General features: G+C 41.3%; 1 protein-coding gene across 4 annotated transcripts; it reads right to left on the reverse strand.

Moving 5' to 3' along the window:
* Window positions 1-1056: 1056 nt before the first annotated feature.
* On the reverse strand, window positions 1057-19259 carry MSL3 (MSL complex subunit 3). 4 transcript variants are annotated; one of them, XM_081858709.1, is made up of 13 exons: window positions 18891-19259; window positions 14851-14933; window positions 14294-14389; window positions 13346-13443; window positions 11446-11537; window positions 10449-10571; window positions 9525-9685; window positions 7644-7802; window positions 7122-7384; window positions 6433-6542; window positions 5813-5912; window positions 4803-4887; window positions 1057-3053 (listed from the first exon to the last, which is right to left on the reverse strand). In XM_081858709.1, the coding sequence occupies exons 1-13, from the start codon at window positions 19242-19244 to the stop codon at window positions 2954-2956; spliced, it is 1824 nt and encodes a 607-aa protein (XP_081714835.1). In that variant the 5' UTR covers window positions 19245-19259; the 3' UTR covers window positions 1057-2953. The 4 variants fall into 4 exon arrangements, with proteins under 4 accessions (XP_081714835.1, XP_081714837.1, XP_081714836.1 ...); XM_081858711.1 differs by lacking the exon at window positions 18891-19259 and adding an exon at window positions 18298-18750; XM_081858710.1 differs by lacking the exon at window positions 18891-19259 and adding an exon at window positions 18123-18270.
* Window positions 19260-21337: the final 2078 nt, after the last annotated feature.

Here is a 21337-nt window from a genome sequence, read left to right on the forward strand (position 1 = left end):
TAGGTCTACTCTCACTCATACAAATTGAAGTAGCCTTCTAACAATAGAAGATTAATAGAAGTGGCCAACTTGTTTGTCTAGAAAGGGCATCAGTACATAATTCAGTGATTTTTATCTCAGATACAGGGGTCATCCACACTTCTGCTTCTCCTGTGCCTAGAAAGCACAGGTACAGGAGATTTTCTGCTTGTCCTGTCACTTTCCCCTTGAAGGCCCGCTTTCCCCTAGAAAACTCAACTGACATTTCTTCCAACTCAGCCATCAAGAGTTGGGTTTCCCTGGGGGAAAGCAGAGGGACAAGCGGATGTGTGGACAAACCTAGTCATGGAAAAAGTTGTGGCTACTTGTGTCTATTTTTTGCATTTCCTTAGAAATAGTTATACATAGTGTGATATGAATATAGATAGTAACACAAGGCAGTGCTTTATTTTCTGTACATGTGCATGAGTACATACCTGGGTAAACAAGTATGTAGAATAACTTAATCGGGGCAGATGAGGCCAGTGAGTTATCAAGGTAATCTGAAGAAAGCAAAAAAAAAGGCCTTGGACTTCCCCTTTAAAGTCCTAAGTTTAAAGTTTCTCTACGTAGCAGTAGACCCCTTTTTCAGTTTTGTGAAATAGCATCTCTCATTCAAGAAAATATGCAAAGTATCTATAAAGAAATTTTAATTATGCTTCCTTGCATTGTGATTATAAGAACCCATACTCTGGGTTACATGCAAGAAAATGTAAGAAAGAACTGGATATGGACTGGATTTTTGAGTGAAGTACTCAGAAAACAATCTTTTTGAACAGGGTTTTAAACTACCATGCTGCACTAGCAAATTAACAGATACACAAAGTAGTATTTTGCGCTCCCAAATACACTTTTTTTTCTTTTTTCTTTTACAGTTTAACAGCAACTACACAGGAATGGTTCACTTTTGGTCATTAAGGAGAAGCAGCCCAACAAGGATTAAACAAGACCCCATGGAGGGAAGTGTATAGAAGTCAAACTGTAAGATAAACAATACTGATATATATAAAATGCATAAATGAATAAATAAAGGAATGGTTCATTTCAGCCATTTTATTTCTATACACTGAATACAACAAAAGACATTTGCCATACAGCTGAACATACAATTGAAGGAATTACGGATCAAGTTTTTGGTATTATTCTATATTAACTTACTAATTATTGTAACCATTTTGTACAAACAATATTTATATCAAGGCTATCAAATGCTTTTGTCATTATAAAACTTCAAACTGGAGACCAAAATCATTCAAAGCACTTTACGACCTATTGTCGGAAAGCAAACCTGTGTGGAACCAATACATTTATCAAACTCTAGCACCCAAAACAGCAATAGTCCACAAATTAAATGGCCCTGTGACACCTTGCAACCGTTCTACCCGCAGTTGTCTCCTGCCTGCACAAGCCAGCCTGTTACAATAGTAGGCCTGCTATCTGCATGGGCATACTGGTACCTCTAACATTCTCTATGTTATCTCAAGAAGCTACAATGCCTAGTAAAGCTTTAAGGTGTGAAAGTGTGTCAGTGGGGTTGGAGTCTAAAGCTATTTCCCCTGCAACTTCAAAATTATTAACTGACTAGGCTCACAACCTGGGATTTTGTTTTAAGAAAACAGGTTGCAATCATTTGTTAGGGAGAAATCATCTAGGTGAATTATCCCAACATTTGGGAGCAATGCCTGAACCAATTGCTGCTGCTACTACTAGAAATATACAACTTAGTATTCAGGGAACTCCGTCCCATGGAAATATTAAATTCTTAATTCATAAATTAAGCTGACCAATACAAAGCCTAATAAAATTAGGGGGGGGTGGTTCAAGTAGTGTGGATACAGTATCAGACTACTTAAGTGATAGTGTGAGCCCTTCTTACTTGCCTACTGGCTTTCTCGATTACAGAGACTAAATTAAAGTCTTTTAAATGAGCAAGCTATTTTTGCTGGCATGGGCATATGAGTCTAACTCTAAAGGTTATTTAGGTCTAGTTAGTATATGAAACAAGATCTATTTCATTTATGCATCATCACAGTCACCACATTAAGATAACGCCAGCAGGCAACTGTATGCCCAGATCTCTACCTATGTTGCAGCACACATACTCCTAAACTAATCTAAACAAAATCTGCATCTCAAGCTGAACAATCCATATCAGAGATTCATTTAGCAGCCACTGTTGGTTTTCAGAACTCTTGCCAAAGTAATTGTCACTGTGGCATTCTTCATTCCCGAGAACAAGTACACCCTGTTCTTAACAATTGCTGACAAAAAAAATAAAAAATCACCAAAGCAATTCAAATCACGTATGGGGTGTATTAATCCAAATCCAAGCTATTCAGGCATTGCCAACACACCTACCGTGGGAAAATGTTAATGCAACCTTAAAAGCAATCCTGGGTTCCTCCTCCCCCCATAACCACAGAAATCTTGAAGCTGAGATCATGCTAACACAACACTTGCTTATTCTTTCTTCTATAAATATTGATTTATGTCAAAATAGCTTCATGTAATGAGTTATAAATTCCAAATGAGAAAAACTTGTACAATAGTCACTCCTAGATTCGCCTTAAATGGAGGTGGTGTTCCGGGAATTCAAGGTGAAGCAAGCTTATGTTAAAGTGGAACGAAGCATGGTTGGTTCTCGTGAAGTCTGTTCTAACGCATCTATTCCTTTTCCTCGCTTTATTGGTATGCAGTTCTATGCATCAGCAGTCAATGCAGAGCTTCTTTTATCTAGAAGTGAAGGTTATCTAGTGCTAGAATGCAATGTCAGCATACCTCTGAAATGAAATGTGATTCTCTTATGTCAAAAGAATGACTTAGAGCAACTCCCTTTGTAATTTTACAACAATGTATTTTGATTTTTCTCTTGAAGTAGTGAAGTAAAGTAGTAGCCATGGAGTATGTACAATTGGTTATGTCAATATGGATTGCTTCAGTAGATGGCTCGTGGGTTTTTTGTACTATAGTAGGCCTCACAGGCAGCGACATAAGATGATTCTGGGAAAAAGTCGTCATGGTATTCTGCCAAAAACCTGGAAAATCAGAATATGTATTAACAGTTCTGTAATTCTTTAACATACCTACATAGGTAATTTTTCAAACATCCAACACAGAATATTACAAAATCAATTTCCTTAATGGGAGTCACACCTTCAGGATTTTGGAGTCTTTTTGCCACATTTCTAGCGATGCTGCTGAAGATCAAAATTAGTCAGTTCACAACTCAAATTTGGTGAGCTTGTAATTCTCTAATGTATTATTTGCTGACTTCAAGCCAAGTATTTTTGTAATTCAGAGACATGTTACAATTTGTATTTCCTGTGCAATCTGCATGGTTTCTGAGATTAAGAAGCTAAAGTCTACCATCACTGAACATGCACAGTTATTTGTTGTTGTTGTTTGCTTTTTGATTTCCCAAGGACATTAGAATGTCATTTGTAATACACATGAAAAGGTTTTAATTTAACCCTTTGGTGTTCTCCTTGAATCTGCAATATGCTTACAGCAAACACTCTTTGCCTTCTCTCTCCTCTGAGGGATCAACAGAGTGCTGGGCTCTCCACAGGACCTGGTGCCACCTCTACTGTGTCCTCACGGTTTCTCTCTCAAATCACAAGGATAGAGAGAAGAACAGAAGGTGGGAAATATTGTTTTCAAATAATAAAAAGAGAGTGTACGGAGCTGCCTTCTCTGAGCAGGGAGGATGAAAAACTGGACTGGTAGGTGTGCCAACAGTGAGGTTTGTTCTACACAGCTCTACTTTTTGGCATAAGTAGGAGCAGCAATCTCACTTTCATAGGCCACTAAAGCTGCCTCATGCAGAGCCCTTTAATCCATTGACACAGAATGGAAGTGGCAGAAATCCTTCCCAGCCCAATTGGAGATTGCAGGGACTGAGCCAGACATGTGTTCTATGATGGTTTCATGCTGCAGTGCGAGAAATAAAAATAAAACTCTTTTTTTTGGGGGGGGGAACCGATCTTATGTCATCTCTCAGTTACAGCTTCTGATGATACTATCCTACACTTGTCTACTAAGAAGTAAGCCCACTGGGTCTTATGGGGCTTACTCCTAAGTAAGGGGCAGAGGGTTACAGCCTAAAAATACTCTAGTTTCTCTAACTAAGGCTTAACTGAATATACTTGCAGCCTCTCAGTTATGTATTATAGCTAATGTTGCCTGGCACTGTATTAACTGCATACTGGTACAGACTAGTGGTCACATATCATTATTGCAAGTTGAATTCCACAGTGCCTACTCCTCCTACAAATAAGACTAGATGCAAGCTCAAATCAGAAAAATGATCAAGTTAGTATTATACGGCAGAAATGCTAATTCAGTGTTCTATATAATGAACAAATATCAATTCTGAATGGCAACTGTGTGCGCACCGCATAGATGGTAGACCAATCTGAAGCACTGGTGTATCAAGAATGGATGCTAAGGACAGCATTGGACATCATGTAATGATCATGCATATCCTGTTGTGCATCTAAAGCACTCCTTACACCAAAGCTCCCACTTCCCTTCACATGTGCAATCAGAGGATACACAAATCAAACAATGTGTCAGCTTCTTATTATATAAAATGTTAACGGGAAGCCCTTTGTGAAGGTAGAATTAACTTCTTGGGCACACCCTCTCACTTTTCTTACAGACTAAGCTGTAAGACAGTCACATAGCACAGGACTCTTCCATTATTAAAATGATTGCTCTTGCAGTTACTAGGTGCCATTGAACATTTAGACTTAAAGACTTTCTATAATTCACGGTCAAGTTACCTTAGGAACAACTCAAAGTGCTTTACTAATGCCTTTAGGTTTTTGTCAGGAAAGCTCATCTTCCCAAGTATCTCTGGAAGCTTTACTGTAGAAGCAAAATGGGGAAAAAACAATATCATAGTTAATTTTTAATCAGTTTCTATGCAACTGTCTAAAGACAAAAAAAAAATTGTGAATTTTTAAAGTTTAGTTAAGTTTCCCACTGCTCAATACAACATTCCATTTGTAAAGGTATATTGATCCTCAAGGCATACAGAATGGCTTGTGGCTCAGCCTGTAAGAGTTTCTGAAGAAGATAGTAAATGTGCCCTGCTATGCTGTTCATCAGAATTTGAAACAACTAGATCAAGTCAAGAGGTGCCTCTAGTTAATTGGACAAGTGATTTATTATTATTTTTGGAACAAAAAATGTGTAGATAAAAGTATTTAAATCAAATGAGAAATATGCTGCCAGGATATGCAGCTCAACTTTGCTAAAATAGCTTGTCTTCCAGTTTGGAGCTGTACTACCAGCTTTTTGTAACACTTCAACGAGTGACAGCTCAGGTGAATCTGCATTGACTCTCAACAAAGCAGCTCCCCAAAATACATGTGATGTTAAACCAACAACCACTGTATCCCATCCTTATTTCTCCCCCAGCACAACAGTAAGTAGAAATGAACTAGCTGAGCTTCCCATATTAGCACCCAGTTTGAACAAACATTATGTTTTTAAAACGACCTGCTTGAGAGTTATTAAGCCAATACTAGTTTAACAGGAAACACTCAGTATTTGAATTCTTGCACCAGGGTCTGAAGATGGAGTAGATAAAGTATATCTGGATATGGGAGACTACCTAAAAGAGAAACTCAAATTCTCTCAAGAGCTCAAATTGCTTATTTGGAAGAGTGTTACTGTGGCAATCCAATCCAAACTTCATTGCGACAAAGCGTTATTTACATCCAAGTAACTGTGTACAGGACCTTAGCGCTACACATAATCTATTTTCAAAGTGAAAAATGTATATTACCAAACATGCGTAGCAAATGTTGAGATCCATAAATGTAAGAAGGCGGTGGTGGCTGATCACCTGGGGGATAGCTCTCTGGCATAAGTTTCCATGACAACACCTAAACATAAAATTAGCACGTTTAAGAATACATCAAAGCATGGTCCATAATAATATCCCCAAGAGATTATATAGGCCCAGCTCATACATCACAATAAACCATAATTAATGGTTTATCGTGAGTGTAGATCTCAGACTCACTGTGTTCCTCACCTAGCATCAGTGGGAACAACAAACCACGATCACTGCTTCAAATGACATCTGAACCAGGGATCTCAGCTTGTTTTGCTCAAACAAACCACAATTAGTAATTCAAGAGCAAACCTTGGCTCTATGCTATGTTGTTTGGAGAGAAACAAGCCATAAAGTCTGTTTGGACACAATAATCTGGTCTGGAACTCAGAGTTTGTGGTTTATTGTTTCCGCTCATGCTAGGGAAGCAGCAAAGTGGGAGCCATGTGTACATTTGCAGGTACAGCTATACTTTTCCGAAAGAGATGAAGGACAACTTGGGTTCACAGCTAAATTTGGTTCTTTTAACATAATTTAATCTTAGGAACCTGCTAAGATTAAGAGCTTACCTCGTTTAATTCATTGTTTCTTCTGCCTTCAAAACCAGCAAATACTGCCCCACCCTCTTTGCTAGGAGTCAACGTGATGGGTGACGATGACCCACTGTGGACAGGAGTTTCTTCAAAAGAAAAGCAGAGAGCTATATTATTCACTGATGCATCAGGAACAGAACTTTTATTCAAATGAACTTGATGCAACCAAATTAATGCATGATTTATTATTTTTGTTATTTATTAAACTTGTATACCACCCTTCATGGGAAGATCACAAGGCAGTTCACAACATAAAAATACAAAACGAGAACACAAAATACATAATAAAAACAAGAACAAGAACACACCAATAACCCATCCCATGAACATATTTAAAAGGACATAGAACATTAATCAGTCAAAGGCTGATTATTCTGGGCTTTATTCTATGTTTGAAGCAAGTCTACTTAAGCAGAGTGGGGAGTGAAGGCAGCTGAAATTATATGAATCAAAGCTTAAGATACCTGCTACCTACCCAGAGGGAAAGGTTTCGGTGCCACCAGTACCTACTTTTCTTCCACAACTAGTATAACACTCAGCATGCACATGTCAAATGTCCTTCCCTACTTCTTAAAAAGTAACAGATGATAAATAATGTTTACAACAAAATGGTGTCTGCCCCTGCCCCCACTAAATAATTTCTCCACCTCGCTACAACGACATACTCTTTTCAAGGTGCAAAAACAATTTTGGCATTGAAGTAGGAGCCTCAATGTTCCGTCGCTTTGGTTGTGGTGAAGAACTGCTTTCTGACAATCTGTCACAGTTGGATGTGTGACGTGTAGAGCGCCTTAGGGACTGTAGTATTTCAGGTTCGGTTTTTCGGCGTTTTGGTGTTACTGATTCTCCCGTCACAGGCTGACTGTCCGTAGACTGGGGAGTCGATGGGTTCAGAAGTGGTGGGCTTGGGGAAAGCTCTTCTTGATTTCTGAAGAAAGAGAAAAATAAAAGTGCACTAAAGTGGTACGTGTTTACCGATGCAACTGTATGTTATGCAAAAAAGTATTAGCTATAGTAACTATGTGACTTCCATGTTTTTCAAAACTACTTTCTTCTACTTGTTCTTAGCCTACTGGAAACCAAGCTCACTATCACAAAAAGCAAGCAAAGGTTAAACGCACTGCAGTTACACCATCTACTTAAATTATACTCTAGAGAAGAGGGGGGAAAAGAAGCACCAAACCTACCTGTTAGTGTTTGCTACACTCTCTTTGATTGGAAGAAAAAATTTGGAGGAAGTCACCTTCTTAAACTGTGCTTGCTCATAGGGATACAGAAGAATCAGAGGAAGAGTGAAGTCGAATGTTATTCTTAGCCCATCCACCATTTCTTTACACAATTCAACACTAGAAAGTTAAGGTTACAAAAGAAATGCATAAATATTTTCTATAATTAATATGTTTATGTTAACATGTCATAAGGCAGACAATTTTAAGAGAAATTGTAAGTGAATGTACATTTTAAGTTATTTGAACTCTAGGGAACTGCAGTCATGGGGCCTGACACACAAGAGCACAAATTCATGAACATTTGCGCTTCTTGAGTACAGGTCCACAAATTTTGGAATGCCTTCCTTGATAGCCAGCCAAAATTTGAAGTCACCAAGGTTCTTCCCCTGTGGAGGAATGGATGGGTCTCGCATCACGCCACATGGGAGAATTCCCTTCCCCACCCCAAAGCTCTGGAGAAGAGCTGGATTCATCGATGTTTCACTGTGTTTATGAACTGGCCAGAGCTTCTCTAAGCTATCACAAGCCCCAGCTCTTGCTCCAGGCTGGAAGCTGGGGACTATATCTCTGAAGTTTTGCAGAAGAAGCTGAAAACTGACCAGTTAGTAGTGATCCTCTACTCCTCGCCCACTGACTGAGCTGCACAGGGATGATGCTGACAATAGAAAGTCAGATTCACAGGAAGTCAATTCCTCATTAAACACAGAGTAGCTGACATACATTGTAGAAACAACTGTGTCACATTATCACAAGCATAAAGGGTGTGAAAGTATATGAAACAAGCACGGACAAAGATACAACACTGTAACTGAACCAAACACTTTGTCAGGTGAAAATATTCTTTACGCAATGTGGGAATAGCAGGCTGGCTGGGGAAGCTGGAAAGCTAAGGTCTGGGAAGCTGAAATTATGAAAAGAGGGCTCAGAAAAATGGTTGCTGAAGGAAGGGGAAGAGTAGATCATATGCTGAGAATAAACAGACTTGAGGGAAAGGGGTGACGGCAGGGGAAGTCAAAGTAGGACTGGAAAAAACTCACATAGATCTTAGGGACAGGATGAGTTATGTACTGCTGGCAAGCAGAGAGGTGAGGTCATTTGAGGCGAGCAGTGAGCTTAGAAGGTTTTGGAAACAACTTAAAACTTATTGTTTGAGTTTAGAATTTGGACTACTAGCATGAAACATCTGTTTTGATATTATCTTTCTTACTTGCAAGAGATGTATCTGGTGAGGGAAACTGCATTTAGATATTATGACTTGGTAAACAACCAAATCAACAAACACCCAGGCAAAACACCACACACCCTTTAAATAACACAGTGAAGATTTAAACCCTCTGCTACATCTTCACCCTGCTTACTATCTTAACTATGCAAGATGACTTTATATAAACATAAACGACATACAGAAAAGGCTCTATATGTACCTGGTGTTTCCTGAGAGCGGCCATTTAGGGAACCTTAAATTTTGGAGCTTATGCTCAGGGACAGAAAATGAGGTTGATACTAAAAGGACTGCCAAACGTTATCTCTATTTAAAAACAATTGCCTTTTACTTCCAAGACAAAACCTGCCCAAACCAATTCCTTAAGTTGTATCTATATTACCCCCACTAGGAAGGTAATTTTAACAGCTCCTAAAATGGCCTTTACAGCTCAACGAGATCCATCTCCATATTGCATTTTCAAACATTATGATTTGCTTGTGTAAGCTAACCTTTCACTTTATCCTCAGAGTGACCGAGTTCATTTACAGTAAGTGAGCACATACCACTTTGAAAACTTATGCCTTCATTTCAAGAGGGATACTTTAGATACATAAAACAAAAAAACGCTTACTTACTTCTTTTCTGGTGGGATATAGTGCAGATTCAAGTTGGTGTGTGAAGACATCTGATGGTGCCGTGATCTTTCATTGGCTGAAAAAGCTGCATTGATGGCAAAATGCTTCACGTACGATTCCAAGATGGTTATTATATTTGTCTGACATGGCAGTTTCACCAGCTAGATGAATCAATCAAGGGCCAAATTGAAGGAATTGTTTATGCAACAACATAATAAAAGTTCATGACATCTGAGATCTGCTTACCACCATTCTTTTGAAATACACATTTAAGTAGACAAGCCTGAACTCAGAAAAATAAAGTGTACAAGAGAAACTTGCATCCAACCTTTTCTGTTTGGAGAGTAAAGCAGCCATAGAAATTCCAGTAACACCAACTACCTACTGAACACCAATAAAACCTATATTCATTTTACTTATATGTTCCAGAGTCTAAATGTTCAGTGGGACCGAACTTACTCTCTTGTATCCACACATTTGCTGTATTGTCTACGTGAGTGGTATAAAAAGGGATATGTACATATACCCCAGCACATAATTTGAATCCATTGGTTTGGGTCCTGCTGTCTGGAGCAACAGAAAACAAGCTTGTTCCATTTCCTATGTGACAGCCCTTCTGATACTTGAAGATGGCTATCATATTGCCTCTCAGAGTTCCAGAGCTTAGCAGCACAAAACGTACTTTCCTTAGGCTATAATCTCCCTCTGGGATACCATGGATGAAACAATACTCTTGCAGAATTCGGGTTATTTTTAAAATTACTCCTTCTGCAGTATAAATTAGCTATTCATCATCAATCCAGAACTCTTTCACTAGCTTCCATAAAGCTTATGAAACAAATAACTAAAATGGTTCAGTCTTCTGAATACAAGAATTTGATATAAGTGCTTTCAAGCATCTTCATTTGATTAAGTTATTCATACCCGTTTTCTCCTATTAATATAGTAACAATCTTCTTCAAGCTTTTTTTTCAAGATTTCAGGAATTTCAATGTTTATTGCTCTTTCTTCCATGTCCCATTTAGTATGAGTCTCTTGCTCTTCTTTCTGTACAAATACATACAAGATTTTTAAAAGTCTTTTCGTACATTGTAGCTGAAGTACCGGTAAATTACATAGAGAGAAACACTGGAATTATTTATAACATACGAACCAGGACTGATGCTAGTAGCTAGCTAAAGTTAATCCTAACCAACTTATGTCCACTAATTACTCCGCATATGACTTAGCTGCACCACCCACCTAAAACAACTGCGCACTAACACATTTTTTTTGCATAGAAATGTTAATGTCATTTATAACATTTTTTTTAAAAAAATGTAACGCCACCCATTATTTTGATAACAAGTCACATTACATTTAGGTTTCACTTTGAAACAATACGCCTCTACGATCAGTGCGAAAAACAATTCTGGAGTTATATGGTATACTACAAAAATGGGAAACTGGATCCAAACAATGGGCCAGATCCTGATGTTCTCCAACTCCCATGAGTCACTTTTACAGATGGATGGAACCACCCACTTCTCAGCCACCTGACATCAGATTTAGTATTTTCCATTGTGGACTGGCTTGAATTCAATGCGGCAGGAATCAGTTCCCGAGTGGAACTCCCAGGTCCCATTGGAGCTTGCTTGGATATTAGCAATTTGTGAAATATTAAGTGGTATATATTTGATGGGCATAGCTTGGGAAGAACTAGGCTCATGTGTCCAAGGTTACCATCACTGGTCTGCCGAGATATACCAGTGACAAAAATCATAGGGTACATAGTACCATGTTTTTACATTGTATGCAACCATTAAGCTAATCTTTCGCGAGTAAGAAACTGTCTCTACACTTTGTACCCAGAAAACTCTGATTATTGCCCATGAAGTATTTTATGGCGTATCATTTATTTGTTGGTCAAGATATGGCATACCATTTCTATTTTTTCATCCACGTCGCTTTCTTCACTCTTTATTTCTTCATCTGTGCCTTCATCACTGTCATCAGAAGAAGAACTACTTATAGCTGTATAAGAAAAAATGAGTTACCTTTGACATTTAGCACACTTACCCAGTCACTTCATTTGACAAAAGGAGATGTACCGGTAATCCTCAAGCTAGATTTATCTGCCTATTTAAAAATGTTATCAATTTTCCTTTTAACTAATTAAACACATTTAAACACATCACAAACTGTGTTTTATATAATCGACTTTTATTTTGTTCTGTGTATATCACAATGTTTTTTGTTGCTATGGCTGATGGCTGATGCAAATAAAGTTTCATTCATTCATCACAAAATGTGGAAAGTTTCTTGATATCAGTGAAAAATAACCGTAATTGGGAAACTTCTTAGTACAATGCTTCAGTAATTGGAAATTTACAGAAAATAAATTGGTTTCACAAGGAACAATAAGTTGGACATTACCCAACAGAGATTCTGAAGAGTTCTAATTGCTGAAGTGTCAGAACAAGCAGGAGGTATGGTAAACCATCCTAATTACCACTACCAGTGTTGAAAAGCTTAAATATTTGATGTGCTTCTAAGGCTACGGTTCCATTCCAATCCCAAATATGTTCATTTCCAAACCTGAACTCAGAAGTATTGCCAAATTCCTTACAGGTGAATGTACTTTTTAGAAGGACATACACTATCATCAACAAAAAGCAATTCAAACCAATAATAGTGTAAGTTTTCCTGTACATAAGACTTACATGTGAAGTTTAACCGATAGTAAAGCTGCACCTTCTGCTTTCTCCCTCCTTTCCCTTATTAGCTTAAGGCTGTAAGCTTCTTAGGACTAGAGATCAATCTTTTTGTGCTGATAAAGTTGATATATAAATACAGTGGTGCCCCGCAAGACGAACGCCTCGCAAGACGGAAAACCCGCTAGACGAAAGGGTTTTCCGTTTTGGAGGCGCTTCGCAAGACGAATTTCCCTATGGGCTTGCTTCGCAAGACGAAAGCCCATAGGGAAATCTCCGGGACAGTGGGGAAGCGCAGCTCGTCTTCCCCGCTGTCCTCGGACCTCCTCCAAAGCCTGGCGGTGGGGCGGGGACACCTCCTCCCGCCGCCGGGCTTCGGAAGGATGCCCCGATGCCGGGCGGCGAGGCGGGAACGCCTCCCCCCGCCGCCCGGCATCGGAACGATGTCCCGAAGCCGAGCGGCGGGGCGGGAAAGTCTCCCCCCGCCGCCCGGCATCGGAACGATGTCCCGAAGCCGAGCGGCGGGGCGGGAACGCCTCCCCCCGCCGCCCAGCTTCGGGGCGGGAAAGCCTCCCCCCGCCGCCCGGCTTCGGGGCAGGAACGCCTCCCCCCCCCCCGCCCGGCTTCGGGGCATCGTCCCGATGCCGGGCGGCGGGGCGAGAAAGCCTCCCCCCGCCGCCTGGCATCGGAACGATGTCCCGAAGCCGGGCGGCGGGGCCGCGAAGCCTGGGCGCGCTGGCAACTCTCCGCAAGGAGCGCTCCCGCTGCTTGCGGAGAGGTCCGCGAAGCCTGTCCTGGACCTCTTCTGAAGGCAGGCGGGGGGCAAAAGTCTTTGTCCCCCCTGCTTGCCTTCCCAGGGGCTTTTAAATCGCCCGGACAGCGGAGAAGTCCTCCGCTGTCCCGGGTGATTTTAAAATGCCGCCCGCCAGAAGAGGTCGGGGGAAGGCGGTTTCCATAGGAACGCATTAATTGATTTTCAATGCATTCCTATGGAAAACCGTGCATCGCAAGACGAAAAACTCGCAAGACGAAGAGACTTGCGGAACGAATTAATTTCGTCTTGCGAGGCACCACTGTACTTAAATACACAGTTCAATCATAAGCAGAGAAAACAGACACCAAACTTACATTTTTCACTGCTTTTATCATTCTCTTCAGCAGGAAGGATCTTCAATACAGAATCAACACCAGGCAGTCTGCAACGCCCTTTCTTTCCTTTTCTTCTCCTAAAAGAAATTTAAGAAAGCCTACCATTCAACCTAGCATTTTGTTATTTTACTTAAAGCAGTAAGGGTACAAAAATACCATACAAACATAAATATTTAGGATATGCCTGTGTTTTGCCATTCCCCTGAACATGAAAGGATTCAAAGACATAGGTACTGATGTCTAGATAGTGCTAGCTATAGGTTGTTGCTACACAAAAAAGCCTTGGCAGATTATTATTATTATCATATGCTTCCTCATTTCCTTGTGTGCTGCAATCCCCTCCCTTGCTGGCAGTAAGCCATAGTTTACTCATTCACCCAAACCAGTTAACTATGGTCTAGTTTTTTAAGGACTACTGCAGCAATGGGTTGAGAGAAGACTGAGACTGGTTTGCTGGTGTCTTTCTCACTACCAAGGAGAATAGCAAGCTATAAAAGCAGTAGCTGCCGCACTCATATAGGTGCGCGGCTTCTCTCATGAAAACAAAAGGTATTGCTTAAAAAAAAATAGCTATAGCTAAATAAATCACAAAAGCGGGGCAAAATTAGTAGTGGTTCCCTCTTCTAAAAAGCACTGGGCAAAGCAATAAAAAGCCTGTCACCCATCACAACTGTTCTGACTACTAGGGGTAGGACGTTTTAAGAATTTTAGCTTTTGGAGCTTTTTTCCTTTTAAGAATTCCCAAAGGGAACAGATGGACTCGCATCGATGTGCTAAAAGAGTTTAGTGAAAATCTTAGTAAAAAAAATCACTTGGAAGTACAGAATAGCTACATCCACCTCAGCAGGTATAAAGTCACAATTGTATGTAAAAGGAGTATGCATTTAACAGATATTACTATTGGTGCAAACTTTGTTTGATCCTTACATGCGAGCCACAGCTTTCCTTGCCAATCTACGTTGTAATCTGCGGTTTTCATCAGAGTCACGAAGAACATGATCTTCAGCTGCCCATCTGTCCCAACTGAGTATTAAAAAAAAAAAGAAGCATGAGAATATAAGATTACAGTAGGGAGTAGTATTTGAAACAATACATACGATTTCAGGTCAGTTCATAATTAAAAGGCTAATTGGGATTTAGTTAATGTTGATTTTTAGTTTGATAGCCAAGTTAGTGAGATCATGCATACATTTTTTGTATGAGTGGATGCACAAGATATTGCACAAAACAGTTAAGTTGGCACGCCTCCACTTACACTGAGGGCAGGTCCTCACGATCTGGCCATGGACATTGTTACTTAGGAGCAAATCCAATTTTAGTGAGATTTACTTCAAAATAAGCATGATTAAAACTGCTGTCTGACTTTCAGGTGGGTATTACAGGTACCAATCCCTGCAAAGGTGTGATTATTTGACATTTTATTTATTCGTGAATTATGAAAAGAACTTGCAGCACTATGCACAAAGTACTAAATACATCCTCACCTTCGGTTCCAACCATTAAAATGGATCAGATATTCTGGAATCTTTCTTCCTTTCTCATCCTTTCCAATAACAATGTCAACAATCTGAAATTATAAATGTTTGTGCATTATTATATAAACATGGGAAGAGATTCTACAGGTTTGTACTTCAGACCAAGAGAATTAGTTTCGTTTCCAAGTAAGCTTGTTTATTTTGAAGGCTTAGAGACAATATCATATGTGAAAGCAATAGTACTGCTGTTTCAGAAAGGAGTTGGGGAACTAAGCCAAGAATACCACCCAGAGACAATACATTTAGTGACTGAGAATATGTAGGGGATTGTTGAGCGGCTCTCTTTTCAAATGCATTATTTGTTTTGAGGATGGATCACCAATTACTATTTGTCACAACACTTCAGAGACTGGATTTCTAGCCAATACTAAGAAAGGAACTGGTGCTGTATTCAAATCCTGAAGAAGAAACCGCAGACACCTGCACTTAGGAACTGCAGTTTTTGCTGAGGGAGTAGGCGGAATGTAACTGCTGAGTGTAGCCAGTGGTGCTGCTACATACAGTATGAGGAAACCCTGGGCTGGACATCATCTGGGAGGCCTATGCCACTGTAGCCAGTCTCTCTCACCTGCACCACCCTGGCCACTCTGCTTCTTCCCCCACTTCCCACTGAACTGAGTAAAAACAAAGCAAACACATTGACACTGTTTCACACCTTTCTACTTTTCCAGCCTTAACAGTACAATTCAAAACATGCCATTGAGTTTAATGGGTCTTGCTCCCAGGAAAATAGGATTAGAAGATGGTAGCCTTATTAATAGCCATTATTGCCAGACACTGTTTGAAACTCCCATTGTTCTAGGTGCATTTTGCGACAGGGAACTTCATTAGCGCGAGCAGTTTCTGAGCTCTGGGCGCAGTACTGTACCTAAGATTTCAGATTAAAACTGCAGAGTGGAAGAAAAGGAGGGCCTTTTTCTGCCTCTGTATTTACAGCTACTCTCTGATGACTGGAGAAGAGACATTTTAAGAATATTAGGAGGGTGGGCAGGGGAAGGACTAGACCATGTGAAAAATGAACGTAATATTTTAGCTGCAGTTCATTCATTTTCAGCTTTGTATTATTGTTATTTTAAAAAAGCATGCCTAGACATTCCATTGTTGCACCCATAACCTAAGTTTAAGGTGCCATTTAGCTCCTAGCTTTCATATCTCAGTTTCTAACACTGTTACCAGATCTGTGGAACTTGTGTCAGGGGTGTTTTGAAAATAGGGCTGAGATGGGCAAAACGTTTGCAGATCAAAGTCAATCAGGCACTTGTCATAAACAGAGGAGAGAAGACTGAGTGAGGAAACCAATGCAGAAAAGAGGAAGAACCTGATTGTGCATACTCTGGCCATTTGCTTCTGCACCACAGTGTGCTGAAACTCTCCTCCACCACCACTTCCTATGGGAGCTGTCAAACCCCCGCACACTCCACACTACCCTCGTCCTGGTGCTCACCCCACCCCACCCCCATCAGGTGTCATCAAGAATTGACCCTCCTTTCCTTTAATCAGAACTTCTTTTTCTTTTCCTTTTTTTACAAAAAAGAAATAACCTTCTCCCTTTCTGATACACCATCTGGCAAGCTGGGATGAGGGAAAAATTAAAAAACAACCCTGCTTTTCCTGACACCAGCTTGGTAAGGGGGTGTTTGTGTAAAGAAATAATAGCAAGGTAAATGCTAGTTTCACTCTGCTTTCCCCCCCATCCCCTTACCAGGTGGCGTCATGTAGGGCCATAGTTTCTCTTTCCTGTTGTAGCAGCAGTGAAACTCCTGAGCTGACTCTAGCTATATTCACCTGCTACCATCCTTGTTTCCCAGGGTGCCTGGACTAGACGCACTCTGGGAAACAAAGGCGGTGACAGGTGCAGCTGGCTTGGCAGGCGTTTTGCTGAACAGTGTGCCTGCTACTGAAGATCCATTTTAAAAAGCAAATGAACGTATGTTGCCACCTGTCTCTAACAGTCATCATCAATATACACACAATTTCATTCAAAAGCCACAAAACAGGGGAAAGAATACCACCACAACAATATGCAGGGTTAAGTATACTAAAGCCCTTTGATTTCAAGGACTTAGGTGTGACAAACTCTGCATAAGATTATGCTGCAGAGTATAAAAGCAATATACGTTTTTCCAGTTATTTCCTTTGCAGTTCCCTATAGAGTTTATGGCTACAATCCTAAGCACACATCTATATATCTTTTACCAAGGCTTACTTCCAACTAAATACAGTATACACAGAATTTGGCTGCATAATCTGGTTTGGACCAACAGGAATTGGAAGGATCTGGTGTACATACCAGGGAATTGCCATCACTGTATTCAGTATTAAGCTGCAGTCCTGAGCTATTTTGCAATATATTTTTCAAGCATATGAAATGGTTTCAAATACGCTTGAGATTACAGCCAAATATATTATTTTCAGTCCTACATCCCAAAGAAACCTCTCATAAACTGCTAGGTAGATGGCAAAGAATTATCTACAAGTTTGCTTCAATATATAGATTACCTTAAATGTTTTAAGCAAGCCTCGTTTATAGCTTATAAATATTACTATAAAACAAAGTATGCTTGTCTTTAAAAAAAAGCAGTTCTCATTCACTATAAACAAGAGTATTTATGCTATGCCCTTTTATTAAAGGTCTTTGATTTTCAATGCATGGGGAGAGTGTCGAAAGTCCATACTGAATACGTATACGACAAATCCATCCATGCTAAAAAGTTGGTAGTGCCTTCATTATCCAAAGTCCTATTTACTTTAATAGAACTTGGATCCAGTTCAAACATTACAAAATGCATGAGGCAGTTTTGTTTTTCTGCCTGAACACCCAAGTACCACACTCTGGTTAGCTGCAAAGGGTCGTGCCGTCCAGTGCCTCTGCAGTCAGTGAATAAACGCAACTTGAGTTACATGCCAATTACTACATGGAAGCAATTTCCACATGTGGCTTTTAAGAATATTTAACACTTGGATAAATATTACTTCTAAGTAAATTAGCATGGAATTGAGATATTCGTTTCTAGTGTTGCCAAAAGAAACCAGCTTTCTTATAGGAAGCCCACAGCTAAGAAGTCACTGGGAAGGCCTTTCTCTCCTATGGAGAACAATGGAATTGGCCTTGCCATTGCAGAAAAGGCACAACTGCAGCCTTCTATATAACCTTTGCAGCAGCTTGAGCTAATAATATTCGGTAAACAGAAGCCAGGCCATAAAATGCAATCCCCGTTTACCTGGGCATAAGCCCCGCTGAACTTGGTATGGCATACTTCTAAGCTGATATGGTTAGGGTTGTTCTACAGCTACAGAATATAGAGCCAGCCAGCAGTAAACACGGTGGTCTGTATTGTCTTTTAAGAAGTGGGGACAAGAAGATCCGAGAAATGTCCAGGCGCTGGCAAGACGCACCTCTTCCCTCAAGAGAACACGGGCAGCCAACTTGGCATGCGGTTACCCCACAGACACGTGTGTCAAGTTGTCCCTGAAAAGGACAAGCCCCTTGTAACCAGGTAACCTATACTAGAAAAGCGTCAAAATACGACGAAGAGACTAGCGGGGGGGGGGGGAGAGAGAGCAGGAGGACTGGCGCCTATTTTGCGTTGTCTCCTTTCTCGTTCAACGGTATGTGCAATGGAGCAAAATAAAATAATATATGCCCCAATAATATGTGGGGCCAAGCGAGGTGGAGGAGCCCAAGGCAGCTGCTTTCGACCTAAGCCCCTCTCTTCCCTCAAATGGCTGTGGGGCGAGGGTGAGTTGCGGGGTTGGGGGGCAGCCAAACAGAGCTGGGCTCCCCCGCCACCCAGAGGGGAAAGGAAACAGCTGCAACACCCGGAAGCGCCACCGAAGAAAGAGGCCGCCGCTTCCGGTAGCGGGCGGGTTGCTGGGAGGAGGGGGGCGCCGCGCGCGCGCACGGGAAGGGAGGGGGCGAGACGGCCAGGCGCGCGTGCCCGCCCGCCCTCCCTCCCTCCCTCCCTCCCTCCCGGCGGAGGAATCCTCACCTTGGCATCATAGAGCACCTTCGCCTTGGTTGGGTCCGGCTCGAAGCAGAGAACTCTCTCGCCTTTGCGGAATTTAAATTTCATTCCCCGCGAGGTCATTTGTTCATCATGGCGAAAGGGAAGACTCAGCCACGCCTCGCGGCAGAAGGGCTGAGGGAAAGGCAGGCAGGCAGGCAGGCGGCTGGGCTGAGCCCGCCTCCTCCTCCTCGTCTTCTTCGTCTTCTCCTCCTCCTCCTCCGCGCTGAAAAACAGTCCGCGAGCGAAGAAAGAACGCGCGAGAACAGCGGCAGCAAAGCAGCTGGGCGCCCTCCCGAGCAAGTGCACGCGGTTGCAATGCTTCGTTTCGCTAGTCATGTGGGTTGGGATGTGCTATAAGGACGGGAGTGATGCTACCGCTGCCGCTGCTATTCGCGCGAAGAGCGAGGAACAAATCTCCGCTCAGCCATGGAGCCCGCTGGACCACCGGTCGCTTAACCTCATGCATCATAACTGTGGTGCAGAAACCATAACATTCATACCTTCCCTCCCAACATTTCTCCGATGAATATAGGGACGTCCTATTCCATAATACTAATAGTCCGTTTTATTATTTATACCCCAGCCACTCCGGGCAGCTTCCAACATACATAAAAACAAAATACTAAACATTTTTAACGTTTAATATTCAGATGTCTTCTAACTTATTGCTCAGGGGACGCATAGCTCTCCCAACATTTCTCCTATGAAAATTGGACGTCCGAAGCGAATGCGGGACATTCCGGGATCAAATCAGAAATTGGATGGCTTCTGTAAATCTGGGACTTCCTGGAAAATAGGGACACTTGGAGGCTCTGTATATACCTTGCCTTGAGCTCCTTGGAGAAAAGGCGGGGGTGGGGAGCCAAAATAGATAAACCATAATGAATACATACATCATACATTCTGGTTTTCAGTGTGAAGTGGGCTAGCTGCCCTAACTCTAGTTCTGCCCTTAGAGCTGCCAAAATCGATCCAAATTCTCCCATTTGTGAACATGTATTGAAATTGTATGCTTTGCTCAATGCACGGCTTGGTAAAAAAAGGCCACCTGTTTATTCAGCTGTTCTCCAGTGTCATGGACAGGCTGGATACAGAGGCACCAGCTGGGGAACCTCCTCAGAGCCCAGGAAGTGGGAGAAGAGGGAGCAGACTGAGAGAAAGAGGTATCAGAAGATGTAACACGGCTTAGTGAGCAGGAAGAGTCTGTGGCAGACAGAAGTGCAGAAGCAGGAGGGGAGGAGGGCCCAGAGACAAAGATGAATCAGGCTGCTGAAGAAGCCAAGGGGTCTCTCCCTCCTTCTGCTACTAGTTCCCCTCTCCCCTGTCTCCCAGAAGCAGGAGAGGCATGAAAAGGGTAGAACGATTGGCTGCATGCAGGTGCAGTCTCTGTTTGCTTGGAAAAGGCCCTGGAGAGGAGGAGATTTAGGCAGATGTGGGAAGGAAGGGGTCTTCAGCCTCCACAACTGCCTCATGGGGCAAGACCTACTAAGAAGAGTTGAGGTGCTCATTAGGCCTGGGTCCCTGAGCTGGCCTGGTTTCTCCTAATAAAGAGTTAATTTCACGTACTCCATGTGATTTATAGCTGGCATCCAGTTTTGCTTGCCCAAAGCTTAAGTGGTGATTAGACTATGCCTGGTCTTTACTGAACATTTGTTCTGATTTGTTACGGGTCACCCTACATTTATCCTAGTTTGCTTGTGTGTGTTTATATGTCTTCCAGTTAATTTGTTCATTGTTGCACTTTTCAACACATTTCCACCTCACTTTCCAAATCACAAAAAGTCCAGTTTATAAAACGCTATTTGGTTGCACCTCCAAGATAGAAAGCTATTGGCCTAATATTTGCTGTGCTGACCAGAAGTGGTTTATTGCAGCTCAGCCCAGCTGTACTAAGTGATATGAAAAACCAATAAAAAACTTGCTGGTTATAACTCTTTATTCAGGACTAGTGCTTAATCTGAACCATTTTTAGATGGAATATCTCTTTTAGAAATCTGTTTCTGTGGAGTGCTGTGGTTTGAAACCTGACTGGCTATGTACCTGCCCTTTATTCTGTTTTCTGCTCTGGACAAAGGCCTTTTAGCATGACCTGAAATACATACTTGTCTCTGACCCTTCTGGCTAATCATTTTTCAGCTTAATTCCTCAGGGGTTTAACAGGCACTATATCAAAACTTTTTATTTTCAATCAAGACTTTTAAGTGATTAATTGCTGCTGTTTTAGGCTTCTACTGTTTTATGATTCAAGATCTTAGTCATGTTTAATTATTTTCCTACAGCTCTTCTGTTTCATTATTGGGCTTTTACTGTTAGTTGGTTAATTATTTTATATCTGTCACCTTGACTACCTTGCCAGAAAGGTGAATAATATGTTAAATATAGCCTCAAGCTTCAGATACCAGTTTCTCTTACTTGCATCTTTAAAAAAA

Source organism: Podarcis erhardii, assembly GCF_964252035.2.
Source record: "Podarcis erhardii genome assembly, chromosome: 4".
NCBI classification, from domain to species: Eukaryota; Metazoa; Chordata; class Lepidosauria; order Squamata; family Lacertidae; genus Podarcis; species Podarcis erhardii.

Excerpts from the sequence above, each read along its gene's own strand:
- MSL3 (XM_081858709.1), bottom strand. The coding sequence starts at position 19,244 with ATGACTAGCGAAACGAAGCATTGCAACCGCGTGCACTTGCTCGGGAGG. Across the intron at positions 13,444-14,293 it reads AGGAAAGCTGTGGCTCGCAT|GAGAAGAAAAGGAAAGAAAG; the intron begins GTAAGGATCAAA and ends AATTTCTTTTAG. Across the intron at positions 5,913-6,432 it reads GAAACAATGAATTAAACGAG|GTGTTGTCATGGAAACTTAT; the intron begins GTAAGCTCTTAA and ends TTTTATGTTTAG.